The sequence below is a fragment of the Nicotiana tabacum genome, chromosome 8, assembly GCF_000715075.1.
Source record: "Nicotiana tabacum cultivar K326 chromosome 8, ASM71507v2, whole genome shotgun sequence".
In the NCBI taxonomy this organism is placed as follows: Eukaryota; Viridiplantae; Streptophyta; class Magnoliopsida; order Solanales; family Solanaceae; genus Nicotiana; species Nicotiana tabacum.
In genome coordinates, this window is record NC_134087.1 from 79,422,081 (window position 1) to 79,442,079 (window position 19,999).

The window sequence follows — 19,999 nt, forward strand, 5'->3', positions numbered from 1 at the left end:
GTGTGTGGAAGAGGAAAGGTTTTGTGGTTGCAGAGGAATGTCTGTGGGGATGTCCATTCCTTTATATTCCTCTATTTCCTGAAGAGTGTCGAATTTATTATGTAGTAGTTGTGATTGATTAATAATATTGGAATCCATTTTTCTTGTTGAGTTCGTGGTTGTTTGTTTTTTGGGTGTGTATATTAGTCTAGGATCGGGGAGATGAGATTGGTCAGCATCTTTAGACCTATAAGAGAGCTTTTGAGTGTGGAGGTACTTACCTGTGGCTGCTTAAAAAAATTTGACATTAATACATACGTATCCACTTTGAGTGCTTTGTTGGTGTGCTAATAGTTGTGCCTTGTTGTTCCTCATTGCTCTTGACTGTGGTATACTTGCATGTGCTTTACTCCTCTTTTGGAAGGCCACTATTTGCCAATGGTTTATAGGGGTGGTGGAGGTCACCACTTTGTGCTCTGCATTAGAAGGTATGGGGCCGGGGTGGATTTGGTGTGAGAGCAGTGTAGGGTGGTGTGGCCTAGTCTCCCACAAGCTTTGTAGAGGATGTGTTCACCTTTATAAATAATTTGCTGCTTGTAGTTGCCTATGAGAATGCAAGATTGAATTGGTTCTTCAAGGGGCATCTTAATATAGAGGCATGCGTATCGTCCTCGAAGTGTTGCACTTGTGCAGGCATCAATCTTCAGTAGTTTTCCTATGGTGTTGCCTATTTTCCTTAGTATATTGGCATCATAAAAGTCCGTGGGCATCTGGGGAAGCCGTATCCAAATGGCTGACCTTTCCTGGGTGGCATTGCTTGCAATGAAGTTTGGTTCCCATTTCTTTATGGATAGAAAAAAGCCATTGATAAACTAGGAGCCATTTTGCAAGGCACTGATCATGTTTTCCTCCTTGTTAAATTTGACAATAAAATAATCCGAGCCAAGATCTATGAGTGGGAAGTTCTCCGATGGTCTCCACATTTCTTGTATTTTCTTTTTTAGATATTGGTGTCGTATACGTTTATCCAGTAGTTTAATGATCAGAGAGTATTTCCATGGTTGATACATTCTGCTTTTGTCATCCTCTGAAAGTTGAATTGTTCTTATGCCTTCGTGTAATTCATTTGAGGTTAAAGCCATGAAATCCTCTGCTTTGTTGTGCTCTTTTTTTACATGGTCGTTTTCCACCATATCAATATGCATCATATATTCTGATGCTAATAGTTTTTCTTTGAAGGATGATTGGTGGCTTGTAGTTGTAGTGATAATATTTGTTGTAATGATTTCTGGTGGTTTGGGTGGGATGTGCTGGGCTTCTTTATCAGCTTCTTCTTTCTCCATGGATGATATGTTTTAATATAAGACTCCATGTACTTATTAAAAGTGCACCCATTTCCACCATCCAATTATGCTATTACCAATACTTCTTTTTAATTAAAAAAAAGTCAAAATACAATATTGATGGGTCGGCTGAAACTAATTACATTTTCTAGCCTAAAAATGTATAAAATAATAATTTTTAGTACGGGCTAAAAGTGAAAAAAGCCCTAATTACTTTTTAGGAGCAGCTAAAAATATACCTTTCTTAAAAAAATCAATAGTGTCCAATTAAATCAGTGGAATTTGAGTAAAAATTGTGTTGGGTAGCCACTTTTTAAAGTGGTATTTACTTTTTATCTAGCATTTTCAATGCTTGGCAATAGTAGCCACTAGTTTATTAAAATTAATATGAAAAGATTGTGTTACCCTTTCTTCTATCTTTTTCATGTTAAGGAGAAGAATTGTGATGCCGTCTGTGAGACGGCGACTACCGTGGACTCCATTCGATTTTCTTTTTGTAAGTTATCTCCGATTCTGGATATTTATCATATAATTAGTGGGTTTACGGAGGATATCCACTGATGACAAACATCTTCGTTTTGCATACTGCTACTTGATAGTATGTGCATAAGACACTTGGTAGAAAAGATTTATTAGCAGAAGTTGGTACCTTTCTAGGACAGATTAGAACTATTTCCTCTTAAGATAGTTTGAATGAAGCACCTGCATGGGAAATACACTTGGCAACTAATTTAAAGGATAAACTAGAACTTTTTATTTTGTAGATGGTGATAACTGTCTATCCCGCATATAGCAGGTAATAGTTTCTCTACTTTTGAACTTTTCATTACAAGTTCAAAAGTTAAGGACACTTGGTCCTGAACTTCGAGTTCCAAGTTCAAAAGTTAAGAATACTTGGTCTTGAACTTAGAATTACAAGTTCAAAAGTTAAGGAAACTTGGTCCTGAACTTAGATTAACAAGCTCAAAAGTTAAGGACAATAGGTCCTGAAGTCCTGAACTTAGACTAACAAGCTCAAAAGTTAAGGATAATAGGTTCTGAACTTAGGCTAAGAAGCCCAAAAGTTAAGAACAATAGGTCCTGAACTTAGACTAACAAGCTAAGTTAAGGACAATAGGTCCTGAACTTAGGCTAAGAAGCCCAAAAGTTAAGGATAATAGGTCATGAACTTAGACTAACTAGCTCAAAGTTAAGGACAATAGGTCCTGAACTTAGACTAACAAGCTCAAAAGTTAAGGACACTTGGCCCTGAACTTACAGTCACAAGTTCAAAAGTTAAGGACACTTGGTCCTGAACTTAGACTAACAAGCTCAAAATTTAAGGACAATAGGTCCTGAACTTAGACTTACAAGTTCAAAAGTTAAGGATAAATAGTCCTTAACTTAGAGTTACAAGCACAGAAATTAAGGACAGGTGGTCCTGAACTTCGAGTTCCAAGTTCAAAAGTTAAGAACATGTAGTCTTGAAGTCCTAAACTTAGAGTTGCAAGTTCAAAAGTTAAGGCCATATAGCCCTGAACTTTATGAGCAGAAGGGTATTTTCGTCCAGGCAGGTAAAGTTTATTAAAGCACTGGCTAAAGACTAAAAATATTTTAAACAATAGCTTAAAAGCAAATACTCCTTTCGTTTCAATTTATGTGAACCTATTTCCTTTTTGGTCCGTGCCAAAAAGAATGATTCCTTTCCTTATTTGGAAACAATTTACCTTTATGCAATGATTTATAGTCACACAAAATATATGTGCCTCATTTTACACCACAAGTTTAAAAGTCTCCTCTTTTTTCTTGAGGGAGTATATATGTTATTAGTGGGTGCACTTCCCCCGAAATTTGATAAGATCTACACACAAGCCCACTGGACCAGGTCCCTATAATTATTTCGGCACATATGATTTTGGGTTGGACTCAGAGAGGAGCCCAGAACCAGAGCATCAGAACTAGAGTACCCGTTAAACTGTAAACATTTTGGGAGTTTTCATCTCCGGTGGTGGAGTGGTTGTTACGAGTAAACTGGCGGAAATAGATTCGCAGCGGAAGCGTGATTAGATGGGAGAAAACAGCTCTGTCACCGCCGCACCACCACCGCCACGGGGAAAATCCTCCGCCGAGGAGGACGCGCTTCTCAAGCAATTCTTCGCTGAGCTCAGCGAGGTTGAGCGCGATAACGAAGTTAACAGGTCAAGCCCCTTCTCTCTCTCTCACACACACACAGCTTTTTATAGCAGATTAAGTGCAAATTCAAATATTGCTGCTTATATGCTTAATTCTAATTTCTTCGTTTGGTTTAAAACTTAAAAAATCTGCAGGATACTTTCATGTTTCAAGTTGAATCCATTTGAATACCTTAACATGTCGTTTGATTCATCCATTGACGATGTCAAAAAGCAGTATCGCAAGGTATATGTCTTAAACATCCCCATTGGCCTCAAATGAGTCCATTTTTATATCATATTTTGTGACCCCGCCCTAATATTTTTAACATAAATTACGTATACGCAGTTGTCTTTGCTTGTTCACCCTGATAAGTGCAAGCATCCACAAGCGAAGGAGGCGTTTGGTGGCACTCTGTGTTGTTACTCGTGTAGAGGAGAGTATTGTTATTTTAGATACTTTCTTCGGTGAGGGACTTCTCTATTCAAACAAACATTCATTATGTATTGGATGAATGCTAAGGTTCATATTTCTCAGGTCCTTAAGCCCCCAAGGCTTTGGTTTAGTGGTACAAGCGCAACTTGTGATGTGTGGCTCAGGCACATGTCACGGGTTTGAATGCCTGGTATTTAAGTGGAGAATGATAGAAGGCAGGCGTATTATCCACTTAATTTCGAACAGTGCGCCACTCGCCCTTGAGGGGTTTCACGGTTATTAAAAGAATTTTTTGGTTTCTTTAGTCTTATAAATGGATCTTTTCACTGAATATTTGAGTTATGATTTAATTGTAATCCCTGTTCTGCTCAGTAGGTTGTTTAATGTTTATAAATTGGTATCTTTCATGTAGAGACTGCCCCTTAAATGATCTTTTTTCATGTATAGACTGCCTGTTAAATGATCGGTTAAAAACATTTTACGTCGAGAAAGATTTTTCATAATGTAAGGCAACCACAGTAGTTGAAAATGGGTAATCCACTAAAGAAAGCAGAAGACTGCAGTTCCTGGGCCATTAATGTGAAACCTATGTTGCTTGGACTCTTTAAAATCCATGCCACACTCGTGTCAACACAACATGGGCGTAGGTGTGGGTGTGGGATGGATACTAGATTTGGTAACTTATCTTGGGTGCTTTGAATACATCTATGACGGAGAAGTATATATTAATGGAGTATTTGGTTAGATTTTTGGGTTTAATATATATATTTTGGTTAGATTTTTTTTTTATATGTATATATATATAAAATATGAGAATATTTTGCTGTTACGTAATTCTCCTGGGTCATACATGCCTTTTTTTGGATCAACCATGAGAAACACACCACCTTAAATGGAGCTTTACTTTCCATATGTGTTCTCATAGTCTGTTTGTGACCTGTTGTCCAGAAGAAGAGGAGCTGGTATGCAGCTTTCATTGAGAAAAGCTTCTTGTTGTTTCCTTTCCATACTAAGTAATCTTTAAAATTGTTCAACCATAAAATCTTATATTGTCTTGAGGAAAAAAAATGCTTTTGAATCTTGTGATTATGAATATGACATAGTACTAAATGACGATAAATTTTTTGAAATATGTGATCTTAAATGTCATAATATTTGTAGAGCTATAAAAACTTGTCATTAAGGGTAGAATGAGAAGTTAAATTGTTTTCAAATTTCAAAAAGTAACATTTTTTAAAACAAATTAATAAGAAAATTGTGTTAATTTTCTTAGGGAGAAGGAGTACATTTTTCCTTGTAAGAACCTAAACATATAATATGCAAGTAAGTTGATGGGTCCCCATTTTCCTCGAATGGTGGCTCTGATGTGTCTTGGGTATATTATACAATATTGGATTAGAGTAATGAGAAACTGAAAGTAATTATGAAAAATAAACCTAAGAGAGAGAAATGAATGAACAATAGGAAATTGAGAATTTTTGAAAGAATATAATTGAATGTTAGTATTAAGTGCTATGGAAAAGAAATCACTGTAGGTTAGCATCACCGAATGCTTTAGTAATTAATTAGCATTCAACTTGAAAATCAAAACAAATCATTGCAATTGAAAATTCAAAATAAACCACTCAGTGTGTATGTCATCTCTCCTCTGAGATAGCTTCTCTAAACTTATCCAAAAATCAGATGCTCATGCAGAAAAAGGCCAAGAAAAATCTGCAACTAATGGTCCCCCTTCAAGAATTTGACAAATAGTGAATACCTCTTTCAAATGAGAGTATAACCTCATAATCGCTTTCCCACACTAAAAAGAAACGGACAATGGAAAAGTCAGCAAAGCGAAGGATGAGTTTTCATGGATTATGGAGCATGGAACACGAGATAGCTTTCCTCGAAGGCATACTTAGAAATGGGCAAGGGAAAAGGCATGCTCTTTCTTTCCAGTTCTGCAAGTATTCCTTTTGAACCAATCTTCCCGGTCATAAGCACTTCCCTTCACATAAAACCAAACTCGATCATTGTCCTGAATTACCACCATTTAAATTGTCCTTTCCCATTAATACAATCTTTTGTCCATGGAAACACAGTGTGTTTCTCATGTGTGATCTCAAAAAAAACATGTCTGGACCAATAATATTCCATAATCTCTGGAACTTTCTACAACAACTAATGTTTTTGAGCATGCCTTCTAGGATAGCTATCTCGTCTTCCTTGCTCCATAATCTCTGAAAACTCTAACATCCTCACTAGCACCTTCCTTTGCTGACTTTTCCATTGTCTGTTTCTTTCTATTGTTGGTATGAGATTTTGAGGATATACTCTCGATTGAAGGATGTGTCTAGTGTATTTCAGATTTCTTGGAGGGGATAATTAGGCTGCAGTTTTTTCTTGGTCTTTTTCTGCATGAGCTTTTGATTTTTGGATAAGTTTAGGGAAGCCATTTCGGAGGAGATATGAAGCAATGTTGAGTGCTCTGTTTTGATTTTTCAATTAAAATGTTATGTTTGGATTTCCAAGTTGGACATTACTGAAGCATTTCGATGATGCTAACCGACAATGATTTCTTTTCCATATGTTAGTATTAAGTGTTAGTTAATACTAATATTCAATTTTATTCTTTTAGAATTTCTCAATTTCCCATTTATCTCTTTGGTGTTTGTTTTTAAGTAATTACTTTCATGTCCGTAACTCTCATTTAATCATGTATAACACTATTTTTGTTTCTATTAATACACATGAACGATCACTTCAGAAGTATAGTCTATAATAGGCTGTGTTACTATAACAAAGGCATATTTCACTACTTCAGAATTTTGGCTTATACTGGGCTCATCTTCTAAACTAACTGGATAAAGCCTTTTCTTTTAATTAAGCTTCAGCTTTTGATTATTTAGTGTATTGCTTGAAGTAGTGGTTGATCGAATTTTCATTTTCAGATTGCAGAATAATGAGTTTCTTATCATGTTTCCCTGCTTAATTGATCATTCAACTTGGAGCACTTTGTTTTTCAAATAGCACTGTGCCGATTTCTCATTGTTTGAATGTACAGGACCCTTCACCACATTGTCAACTTGGTTATTTGTTATGGTAAAATGAAATGGTTTAGTGCTGGAATCATTTATTTCGTGTGTTGTTTTCCTTTCTTTTTTCTAAAAAATCAATATTCTATGGTCACAATCTTTAAGGACTATCAAAGGAATGCACTTTCAGGAGAAATATCATAGGTGTTGAGTCAAAAGAATCAGAAGAAGGAATGGGGAGAGCTCGAAAGAGTTTAAGCTTTTCTTGAATTTCAAAAAATACAGGCTTACCTGTAGTCTTATTGCAGGATGATTTAGTTTGATTTATCATTTTACTGCTCAGTATGAAGTAGCTGTTTTTTAGAAGTGGTTAGGTTGACATTAAAATGCTCCCAGACCTTGATAGGAAGGCCTGGAGGTCAAACATTAGGGTTGTAGGATAGGGGTAGTAAAACTTTCCTTACTTCATTCTGGGAGTGAGGCGGGGTTGGATTAAGGTTGGTCTTAGATGGCTTGCAGTTTATGTTGGACCCACACTATTCTTGTTGTTTGTCTTAGCCCCGGGCCTTAGATTATGGTTACTGTTATTGCATGTCATTCATCTTTCGGTTTTTATGTGTATGTTACTATTACGGTTTCTATTGGAGTTACTAATGAATTCTCTTCTCTTGTTTTTTTTACTTTATTTTTGTCTTTCTGAGCCGAGGGTCTATCGAAAACAGTCTCTTGGCCCCTATCGGGGCAGGGGTAAGGTTTGCGTACACATTACCCTCCCCAGACCCCACTATGTGGGATTTTACTAGGTAGTTCTTGTTGTTGCTTCCCTCTAGGAGGGAGATTCCTCTCCTTTCTCCGGTTCCCTTCATTGGAGAGCAGTTTTAGTTTTCCTTTTTCTTCCCTAGCCTCTTAGTTGCAAGGTTTTATATATTTTCTTTTTTGCTTGTCATGGAGCATAAGATGTTTTTCAGGTCAGGGAAAATGTTTCGACATTCAAGCTCACAATGAAGGTGCTGAATGTTGGTTCGAATGGGTGGAAAGCAGTAGGTATGTTTATTGTAAGTTGATGTTAAGCAGAAAGCTTTCCTTGTGGATCTGTCATATTCTCAAGGAAGCCTCAAAGTGTAAGGGGTCGTTTGGTAGGATGCATAAGAATAATGTTGAATAGGGTGTATTAGTAATGCTGGTATTAGTTATGCTGCATATTTCTTATCCATTGTTTGGTTTGATATATTAAAGTATTGCACAATTTCTAAAAGAATTGTTTGTTTACAAAAATACCATCAAAACTAGTCCACACTCTAACTTTTTAAAAGAAACATATGTTGAGAAATGTTTTTATATGAAAAAGTTTTAAAAAAATTATTTTATTTGTCTACCTATATTGTAAAATAAAATTAAATATTTATTAGAAAAAAGAAAATATGCTAAGTATTTATTTATTTACTAGGGATATAATTTTATTTCTCACTATTTGGATTATTTTGAACTTGCATTAATATTTTGATTAAGCATAAATTTTGAAGGATAATTGTGTCTTTAACTAAGCTAATGCATGCATTAAAACCCATTGCATTGCTAATACCATTGTTTTCTATGCATTAGTTATGCATAGGATAATACCAAATAGGATGTATAACTAATGTCTGCATAACTAATGCATAGGTTCAAAATGTCTACCAAACAATGTATTATTAATATACAAAGTCAATGCATGCATTAGCTTTTCTAATGCATCCTACCAAACGACCCCTAAGGGAAGGATCTTCAAGACATGGAAGAGTGGGGACCATTTCACAGACATTTATGGCTCTCTTAGGCATAATAAATTTGGCAATCTGCTTAATTTCAGTATAGGGTCATAAAAGAACAGTTATGGTTCTACCAGAGAATGTTCCATATGCAGGGTGGGTCATAAATGCTAGGAATATAGAAAATCTCATTAATAGCACTCCATTGTCCACAAAGGCTCCTCTCAGGAGGAATTTATAGAAATTAGTTGGAGAAGAATCATACAAAGAGGCTTTAGACAAGAGCAAATGGAGAACAGATGAAGCGTGTCTTCAAAAAGCGTCTTTGTCAGATAATCTGATCAGAATATCTGGTGGCAAACCCTCAGATGAATCTGAAAAGCTGCAAAAATGCTTGGTGGGTAGTTTTGCTGGTCAGGATGAGCCTCCGACAAGAAATGATGTGCACAGATGGGTGATCGCAGCGGACTCAACCTAAGAAAGAGTGGGCGCTAATACTTTTACCCAATAGCGGTATCGGGGTCAATTTTCCACAGAGAGCTTCAATTTGGAGTTGAGTGTTTGTATGGTCTAGGACTATGTTTTAGCTCCTAATTGATCTTCTAACATTTTTGGTTTTCTTTTGATTATCAAATACAATATAGCAACTACAAATTTAAAGCTAAGTTAGGCTAAGATATTGATTCTAAGTTGTATGCAATATAGAGAAAGGCACTAGGGTCATGGCATGCATCTAGGTGGTCAACTAACGGGTAGAGATTCTTAATGCAAGAATGATGAATATGGGACTTATGCTATAACTGTTGCACTTTTGCACCCACTCTCACACCTCTCGGTAGAGAGAGTGATTTTGCCCAATTGACTCTCGAGAGACCAATTGGGTAGGCCAATTTGCCCAAGCAACTCATGGTTCAAGTTGGGTAATTACTCTCTCGAGGTTTAACCCGTTAATTGGGGCTACCATTCTCATGGGTCCATCCCAATTCCTTGTTGGAATTAATCTTGGGGTCATAGACTCTCTTTCTCAAGAAGAGTCAAGACTCACTAAGCTAGACTTAGTGTTTGCAACCACCAAATCTTAATGAAAACATAAGATTAATCCAAATAACAAATACCCAACATCATTCATGCACTAAACAATCACACCCATTAATTACCCACACTAGGGTTGCGCCACAACCCTAGCTAATGAGTTTAGCTAGCCATAATAGAAACATAAATTGAAGAAATAGTAGATGAAATTGACATAATAATTAATTACAATGTTAATCTACTCAAATCCACGTTAATACTAGAAGAAATTTTCCAAAATAGGCTAAAACCATGTAGTCTCGAGTTCAGCTCCTATCTGATAAAAAACCAAAACTGAAAAAAACCGATCCTAAAAAGTAAAATGTTCTATTTATACTACACAGGAAAAACCGGACAAAATACCCCTGAGGGTTTGGCGCGGACCGCGCACAAATGACGCATGGCCGCGTAGGGTTTTGGGTCTTCATATCTTGCTTCTGGCACTGGGGACGCGGACCGCACAAATGTGACGCGCGGCCGCGTGAACTTCATCCACGCGGACCGCACTGATTAGGTGTGCGGCCGCGTGGGCTTTTGCCTTGAATGATTGGGTCTCTGACAATCTTAGGCGCGGACCGCGTAAAAAGGGGCGCGGACCGCATGGAAAGGGGCGCAGACCGCGTGAAAAGAGGCGCGGACCGCGCATCTTGACTAAAAAAATGGCATGGCCTTTGAACTTTCCTGCGCGGCCGCGTGGCAAAACAGTGCGGACAGCGCAGGTTGCCCTTGAAAATGCCCAGCCTCTGAACTCTCCTGTGCGGTCGCGTGACAAAACAGTGCGGACCGCACAAGTCATTTTGTTCCCCCTTTTAGTTGTCTTTTGACACTTGACAGATTTCACTCCTTTTTGAGCCGATCTTTGGTATTTGTCATCTTGTCGTTCAAACCTGCAATCAAGCGCAACTTGTAAGCATTTTGGGACAAATTTATAGCAGTTAATGCACAAAGCTTAGGTAAGAATGGGTATAAAACATGTAAAAATCATAGTTATCAACTCCCCCAAACTTAACCCTTTGCTTGTCCTCAAGCAAATAAAATGAGACCTACCCCTCAATGGACAACACCCACGTAATTCCTGCTTATCCTAAAGTAACCTCAACAAGCATCAATTGGGACTAACAATTGCCCTCAATGCGAATGCATCATTAACACATTTAAACTTTGAAAGCTTGTGGGTCAAGTGTGACACAAGAGCATCAAGAGCTGACACATTTCATCAAGGAACCTTTCTCAATTTCTTTGGTCATTGTGGAACCCAAACTCACACATCTTCGACGTTCCCTAAGTGAACCTCACCTTTTTAGAGTATTTGCACACAAATCGAGGTGAATGGACTTCTCTTTCATCTCTTATAAAGAAAAGGCTCTAAGTCCGGCTCTAAGTACCATATGCTTGCCCCTTATGTAAGTATCCACTAATGTAGGCTTCCCTCAACTCAAGATCATATACGGCTTTTGAGGAGTCATTGTGAAGGCTTTGGGTAAAGGTAGGACGTGTTTTTGTTCAAATGAGTTCAATCTTCCCCTAAACACTTCTTTGAATTTATTTTGGCACACTTTCTTGACTCAATTGAGTAATTCACTTCTTTCAAGGAGTTAGAGAGACACATTATCACTCTTTCTTTTTGTCTTTTTCTCTTTTTCATCGCCTTGCTTTTCTTTTGCTTTTGCGCCTTTTTACCACATTGATGCAATTCAAACTCTTTCTCCTTTTTACCATTTTTCCACACCTTTTTCACTTTTTTGTTGTCCTTGGATTCCCTTTTTTCTTTCTTTTTGTCTTTTTCTCTTTTTCATCGCCTTGCTTTTCTTTTGCTTTTGCGCCTTTTTACCACATTGATGCAATTCAAACTCTTTCTCCTTTTTACCATTTTCCACACCTTTTTCACTTTTTTGTTGTCCTTGGATTCCCTTTTTCTTCTTTTCTTTTTGTCTTTTTCTCTTTTTCATCGCCTTGCTTTTCTTTTGCTTTTGCGCCTTTTTACCACATTGATGCCTTTCTTGTCTCTCTCCCCCCAAACTTAGACATTTGACATTTACTCAAGGGAAGATTTGGGTGTCAAGAGAGGGTCTCGTTAAGAACGGGTATAGGCTTGTAGCTTGGTTCATGAATGAAAAAGGTTTAAGGCTTAAAAGGGTTGAACTAGGGATTATTTCATTGGTAGGTTATGGAAATTGTTCAAATTTTTGCGTTTTGGATCAAGGAGAGCCTATAATCACGTCTCAAGTCAAGTTCCACCTATGATTTCGCCTCAACAGACATTCAGGGCAAGTTCTAGACCATCGGCTCGGTACTTGGACTCACGATTCGAATTCTCACTACACACACTCAAGGATTGCCAAAGACGGAGTCGGGGGCCCACAACGACCTTAGATATGATTCAAGCGCACAATGGTCCAAAATGACCACACGATGATTGTTTGGTCAACACAAGAGTCTCAAGGCCACAACTTTCACCATCCTAAAAACAACATAATGTCTTTGACCATAGGACCAAAGGCAAATGTGCTAGGCCCAAGTGAAGCTTTGCCTGAGGTACCCTTAACTACAAAAACTTGGAAAATCAAAAAAAAAATCAAAAACGGACTCAAACCCTTAAGAAGGTTGTCACGCCATCTATCATTGGGAAGAGCCACCCGGTTCATACAACATCTACCCTTGGAAAGAACCGTGGCATTAAGAAAACTAAGGGCTTATTGCAAACGCCAAAACAAAACAAAAAAAACTACGAGCCTAACTTTGCAACTAAAACGAAAAATTTTAACGAAAAATAGAAAACCAAAATGAAACCGAATGAATATGTACAAAAGGGGAGTAGAATATACAACCAGGGAGAATGAATATATACATAGAGTTTGAGAGCATCTAGAATGAACAGTTATATACAAGTCATCTACAACTACGAATGTGCAGAAAGTAAAAGAATATATACAGTAATCCAACAGTCAATCCAAATAGTAGGGCCACACCCCCACGAATAAAAGCTAGCATTGTCTCCAATGCTAACTATCAAAATAAGCACAAAAATGAAAGAAAGGATATTGAAAGGCCCTTCAAGCCTCATCCGTCACCCTATGCTGGTCAATGGCTCCTAAGTCTTCTGTACTGGCGGGGACCTCAGACTGGTCCCCGGCCTGCTGCTGCTGTGCTGCTGGGCCAGGTGCCTGATCAAGAACTGGCTCATCAACTGGTGGGCCAGTGGAGGGACTCTCCTGAACTGGTGCTACCTCAATCACAACTCCCGTAGTGATAGGGAGTTTCCTCTTCTTCCTCGGCCTTTGCTCCTCCTCCTGTACCTGTGCAGCTGCTGGCTCTATAGCCGGGTCCCCAAATAGTAGGTCAAGTGGCAACTGATCCGCCATGAGCTTGTCCACATCCACTCTCAACTGTGTCACTAACTCCTTTGAAGCCTTCTGCTTCCTCAGCTTCTTGTGCTCCCGAGCCAATTTCTCCAATGCTTTGCCATGTGCCCCAACCGCCTTAGTCAAGGCCTCCTGCGCCGCCATAATCTTTTCATGGTTGGCCATGATCTTCTTCAGTGCCTCCTCAATGGAGGAAGGAATCTCAACAGTAACTGGTGCTTCCTGTGCCTGTACAGCAGTGGTTAATGTGGACAACTTGGATGTCGCAGCTGACATCTAGTTGTTCAAACTGGCAAGGGAGTGGGTGAGCTGGTTTGCGGTGAACCGGTGAGTCTTTGATGAAGGGACTACCGGGTCAGCTGCAATAGAAGGACCAACTGCTGATGACGGACCTGGAGGCAATGCCTCATCAGTAGCAGGAATGGTGGAAGGCTCACTGGGCTGCTCAATGACCGCTGGCTCCTCAGACTGACCAGGTGCGGTGGAAGTGGATGCCACATTCTTCTTGCCCCTCTCCGGGTTGTCTGGACCCAACTGACTATACCATGAGTACGGGGCCACCGGAGGTACCTTGACATCATATTTCTTTTTCTTTACTTTCAATTCTCTGAAGTACAAAGAAAGTGTGTTTGGGAAAGGGTAGTTTGTTTGGGTCTCATTACCAACGGTAGAAATCACTCTTGACATAATATTACCCACATTCAGAGGGAAACTCGCCATGATAGATGCTACCAAGACAACACGAGGGAGGGGAATGGAGTGATCATGTGTAGACGGGTCAAGTCGACTACACACGAAAGTCAACCACCCTTTGGCTTCAAAGTTCAGGGTGTTCCTAAAAATCTTTTCTTGTGCTTTCAACCAGACTGGGACTGTACCCGGGGCTGCCAAGTGCTCGGCCAACCAAGGACGAACCTCCTCTTTCATTGCTAGCTTTTCTAAATATTGCGATTCATCCTCTTCTCCGAACCCCAGGAATTCATTCAACGATTTGCCATCAAACACAACTATCTTGTCCCTCACTTTAGTTACTTTGGAGTCCAAAACTATATGGTGAACATTGCTGTAGAACTCCTTCACCATATACTCATTCGCCATTTCAACACGTTCTTTGAAGAAGCCCCAACCCTCCCTAGTGCGGAATTGTGCTTGCACATGAGGGTTGAGAGGGACAAGATCGGCATCTATGAACTTCCTCTCCGGAATAAGTTTCCTTCTGGGCCACCACTCTCGGAATATGTGGAAAGCAACCTCACTAACAAACCTGTCTGCCCATGCCTCCGATTTTCTAGTACGCTCAATCCCCCCGACCTGTGGCTCACCTCCCTCAGCATATCCTCCACTCTCCCCTGATAATGAAGTTGTGGGAGATGTGGAGTATTACTCTTATTCTCTTGCTACGGACTCATCAGACGAGTCCGAGATGACATTAATCAGCTTCTTGGAGGAGGCTACATTATCATGATCCGGGGAAGGGGAATCACGGAGCTGAAATGAAGTGGACATGTGGGTGGGGGCAGATTCCGAGGTAATGCTCCGTGAAGGTGCATACTCACTCCCCGTGGAATGAGATGCAGCTCTATCAGCTTCCCGGATTACCTTCCAGGTTTTCTTTATCAATTCCCTGGTTTGAGGAGTGAGTTTCACAATCCGCCTGCTTTTCCCTCCTCGGGAGGAACCCCCTCTCCCGGGTTGTATTTCTTTGCCCGCTCATTTTTTAGCCATTGTCTGCAAGGAATACATGTCTAACATTGTTAGTATAAGCACATAAGGTGAAGTGGACAGTTCAGTTGAATGAAAAGAGTGCAGACACAGTTACACAGGCAGAGGGGCGCGGACCGCACCAAAAGGCACGCGGTCCGCACAGTATACTGACACCAACACATACCTCTCTGAATACACCGACGCAGTCCGCATAGAAATGGTACGCGGTCCGCACAGGTGAAATGCCAAAATGTTGACCTCTTTAAACTCTTCACACGCGGTCCGCACTGTTTTGGACCGCGACCGCGCTGGGCTCACGCGGACCGCACAGAAATGATACGCGGTCCGCGCAGAGAGGTTCATTATCTCTTATCCAGAGTCACGCGGACCGCGCACAAATGATGCGCGGCCGCGTAGGGTTAATTTAACTGAGCCGGTTGTTTGTTCAATTAAATTCAATTTTTGTTCACCTTTTTGGGTCCTAAGTGTCCCTACTCAGTTATTTAACAAGATTCCATGCCCATGATTTAAACAAAAACACACAAAAATCTAATCTAACAGTTAAACTAAGAAGAAAAAGACGAGAGTAAGAAGTTACACTAGTATAAAGCAATTAAACAAAACAAAAATTAGACTATGATAGAAATGAATGAGAGTTGTTACCAGGGATTAATGAGATTTCAACTATGTGCCCAATTAATGTTGATGAACAGTGAAAATTAGAGCTCAGGTGTAAAATTGGCGAAAAGGTTAAAATGAGGCCTCAGGCCTCTATTTATAGAAAATCCCTGGGACCCAGTACCCACCTACCAATGCGGCCGTACAGAAATGGACGCGGACCGCGCTGGATTTTGCATCTTTCACTTTAGCTGTTCAATCCAAGCGGACCACACTGTTTTGGTGCGCGGCCGCGTGGGACTTTTTCAGAGACTTGGTACTTCTTGGTCCTCCAGCGCGGACCGCACAGAAATGTCACGCGGCCGCGCTGGGTCTTCTGGGTCTTAGCCTTTCAGCTGCTCACACCTACGCGGACCGCACTGTTTTGCTGCGCGGCCGCGTAGGCCATATTCAGAGACTGACCATTTTTGCCCTGCACTGGTTCAACATTATCCCTGCAACACTTCACAAATTATCAGCTCAAAAATCCTACTCTACAACATAAAAACAAAGAAAAAGAAAAAGACATGGGTTGCCTCCCAAGAAGCGCCTGATTTACGTCGCGGCACGACGCGTGTTACCATCATAGTCATTTCAAATGAATGAGTGCCACCACGTGGCTGTCATCAATCTTTCCTAAATAGTGCTTGACACGATGTCCATTGACCCGGAAAACTTCACCATTCTTATTTTTTAGATCAATGGCACCAAAGGGAGTTACACCAACCACTTCGAATGGGCCGCTCCACTTAGACTTCAGCTTGCCCGGAAATAACCTCAACCGGGAGTTGAAAAGAAGAACCATGTCACCAACTTTGAATTCCTTCCCTAGGGCATACTTGTCGTGAAGGTACTTCATCTTGTCCTTATACAAGGACGAGCTGTAGTAAGCATGAAACCTAAATTCATCAAGTTCATTCAATTGCTCAACCTGGAGATTTGCCGCGACATCCCATTCTAAGTTCAACTTTTTCAGGGCCCACATAGCCTTATGTTCCAATTCTACCGGAAGATGACAAGCCTTCCCAAACACCAACCGATACGGCGACATACCAATCGGAGTCTTGAAAGCTATACGATAAGCCCAAAGAGCATCATCCAATTTCTTCGACCAGTCGGTCCTATTTGCATTGACAGTCTTGGACAAAATACTCTTGATCTCACGGTTGGACACCTCAACTTGACCACTCGCTTGAGGATGATAAGGAGTGGTCACCTTGTGATTTACCCCATACTTGGCTAGCAAAGAGTCAAAAGCCCGGTTGCAAAAATGAGAACCCCTGTCACTGATGATAGCACGTGGAGTGCCAAACCTCGTGAAGATACTCTTTTTCAAGAACGCCACCACACTTCGAGCTTCATTATTTGGAAAAGCTATGGCCTCAACCCATTTTGACACATAATCAACCGCTACCAAGATGTAGGTGTTGCCACAAGAACTTACGAATGGTCCCATAAAGTCTATCCCCCAAACATAAAAAATGTCAACCTCTAGAATCGTCTTAAGGGGCATCTCATCTTTCTTTGAAATCCCTCCAGCACGTTGGCATTCATCACATCTTTTCACAAAGTCACCGGCATCCTTGAACAAAGAAGGCCAATAGAAACCACAACTCAACACTTTAGACGCCGTCCTCACCCCACCATGATGGCCACCATAGGGAGAAAAGTGACAAGCTTCCACAATACTCAATTGCTCTTCTTCGGGAACACACCGGCGAATTACACCATCGGTGCAAATTTTGAAAAGATACGGCTCATCCCAATAGTAGTCCAAACAATCCCACTTGAGCTTCTTCCTTTGGTTAGAAGAGAGCTCATACGGAATCACACCGGTAACAAGATAATTGGCAATGTCGGCAAACCATGGCATGTCTAGCATTGAGACCGAGAGGAGTTGTTCATCCGGAAAAGCATCATTTATCTCAAGGCCGTCCAAAGGCCTCCCTTCCTCCTCCAATCGAGACAAGTGGTCCGCCACTTGATTTTCACTACCCTTTCTATCAACAATCTCCAAATCAAATTCCTGAAGAAGAAGCACCCATCTCATTAACCTCGCTTTCGAGTCTTTCTTCGTCATCAAGTACCTAAGGGCGGCGTGATCGGTATGAATAATCACTTTGGCCCCCATAAGGTATGGGCGAAACTTCTCCATGGCAAAAACAATGGCAAGCAATTCCTTCTCGGTGACCGTGTAGTTCCTTTGAGCTTCATTCATTGTCTTACTTGTGTAGTACACCGTATGGAATATTTTGTTGATTCTTTGGCCCAAGACTGCCCTACCGCAACATCACTAGCATCGCACATGAGCTCAAAGGGCAAGCTCCAATTTGGTGCGGTAATGATGGGGGTAGTCGTCAACTTGTGCTTTAGAAGCTCGAAAGCCTCCATACATTTCTCATCGAACACATATTTTGCATCTTTCTCTAGCAATTTACACAACGGGTTAACTACCTTAGAGAAGTCTTTGATGAATCTTCGGTAAAAACCCGCGTGTCCAAGAAAACTCCTCACCCCTTTGACGGAAGTAGGGGGAGGGAGCCTTGAGATAACCTCAATTTTCGCCTTATCAACCTCAATCCCTCTTTTTGAAATTTTGTGACCCAACACAATTCCTTCTTCTACCATAAAATGGCATTTCTCCTAATTGAGAACCAAGTTTGTGTTTTCGCATCGGGCCAACACACGATCCAAGTTGTGCAAGCAATCACCAAATGAGTCCCTAACCACACTAAAATCATCCATGAAGACCTCCGATATGTCCTCCACCATGTCGGTGAAGATTGCCATCATATATCGTTGGAAGGTCGCCGGTGCATTACATAATCCAAATGGCATTCGAGAGAAGGCGAATGTGCCATAAGGACATGTGAAGGTTGTCTTTTCTTGGTCTTCCGGGGCAATGAGAATTTGGTTATAGCCTGAATACCCATCCAAAAAACAATAGAAAGCCCGACCCGCAAGACGATCAAGCATTTGGTCCAAGAACGGCAATGGGAAATGATCCTTTCTAGTCACCCTGTTCAACTTCCGGTAGTCCATGCATACCTTCCAACCCGTCACAGTACGAGTCGGAATAAGTTCATTGTTTTCATTGGTCACCACCGTCATTCCTCCCTTCTTTGGCACACATTATACCAGAGAAGTTCACGAACTGTCAGAAATTGGATACACCACACCGGCGTCAAGCCACTTGATGACTTCCTTTTTGACCACCTCTTGCATGGCCTCATTGAGTCTCCTTTGATGTTCAAGAGACGGCCTAGCATCCTCCTCCAATATTATCTTGTGCATGCAAAACGCGGGGCTAATACCCCGAATATCCGCCAAGGTCCATCCAATCGCCCGCTTGCGCTTTTGAAGAACCGCCAAAGTGGCGTCAACCTGCACGTTAGTCAAGCAAGAAGAAAGAATAACCGGCAAAGTGAAATTAGGACCAAGAAATTCATACCTGAGATGAGGAGGGAGTGGTTTCAACTCCAACACCGGTGGCTCCTCAATAGATGGCTTGGTGGGTGGAGTCTTGCGGTTTTCAAGATCAAGAAATAACTTTCTCGGTTCATAAGAATACGAGCTCATGCCATGTAATGCGTTCACACACTCCACCCTTCTAGCATCATCATCAACAGCCATGTTCAATAGCACGGCCTCAAGTGGGTCCTCAACATTTGCCATTGCGCTTGTGTCATCCACTATCACCGCCGTGACAATGTCAACAAACGAGCACACCTCGGTGCTATCTGGTTGCCTCATTGATTTGCATACGTGGAACACCACTTTTTCATCACCAACACGGAAGGTCAATTCTCCCGCTTCCACATCAACCAAGGCCTTCCCCGTAGCTAGGAAGGGCCTTCCAAGAATGATAGGCACCTCGAAATCCACTTCGCAATCCAAGATCACGAAATCGGCTGGCAATATGAACTTATCAACACGAACAAGGACATCATCAATAATTCCCAAAGGCTGCTTCATTGACCGGTCCGCCATTTGAAGCCTCATAGAAGTTGGACGAGGTTGTCCAATTCCCAAGGTCTTGAAGACCGAATATGACATTAAATTGATACTTGACCCCAAGTCACAAAGGGCTTTTGCAAAGTCGGCACTTCCAATGGTACATGGGATAGTGAATGCATCGGGATCCTCAAGTTTCGGAGCCATAGAATGCACAATTGCGCTCACTTGATGGGTCATCTTGATTGTCTCACACTCCATTGATCTCTTTTTTGTAACTAAATCTTTCATGAACTTTGCGTATCCCGGCATTTGCTTGAGTTCCTCCACCAAAGGCACGTTGATAGTCAAACTCTTCATCATTTCAATGAATTTCTTAAATTGGTTGTCACCCTTTTGCTTGGCCAACCGTTGAGGATAGGGCGGAGGAGGTCTAGGCAAGGGTGCCTTGGCTTTTGGCACCACCGGTTCGGGCATATCAATGACGTGTTCCCTAAACGGGTTCACGTCCTCTTGAGTCTCCTCCTCACCCTCATCAATTTCAATTCGCACATCATCACTTGCACTTTGTTCAACAA

The 19,999-nt window shown here is 40.9% G+C and overlaps 1 protein-coding gene across 4 annotated transcripts in view; it reads left to right on the plus strand.

Annotated features, from left to right (window-relative positions):
- Positions 1–3,195: 3,195 nt before the first annotated feature.
- The window catches only part of LOC107797846 (uncharacterized), a 29,152-nt gene continuing 12,348 nt past the window's right edge, over positions 3,196–19,999 (plus strand). Inside the window, exons 1-4 of one of the 4 annotated variants that reach the window (XM_016620770.2) lie at positions 3,203–3,499; positions 3,629–3,719; positions 3,822–3,940; positions 4,011–4,319. In XM_016620770.2, coding sequence (XP_016476256.1) covers positions 3,369–3,499; positions 3,629–3,719; positions 3,822–3,940; positions 4,011–4,191 — 522 coding nt within the window. In that variant the 5' untranslated portion in view covers positions 3,203–3,368 and the 3' untranslated portion in view covers positions 4,192–4,319. Of the gene's footprint in view, positions 3,500–3,628; positions 3,720–3,821; positions 3,941–4,010; positions 4,320–6,999; positions 7,729–7,893; positions 7,970–19,999 lie in introns of those variants that run through there. The other 3 variants (XM_075219432.1, XM_075219433.1, XM_075219434.1) reach the window with 3 other exon arrangements.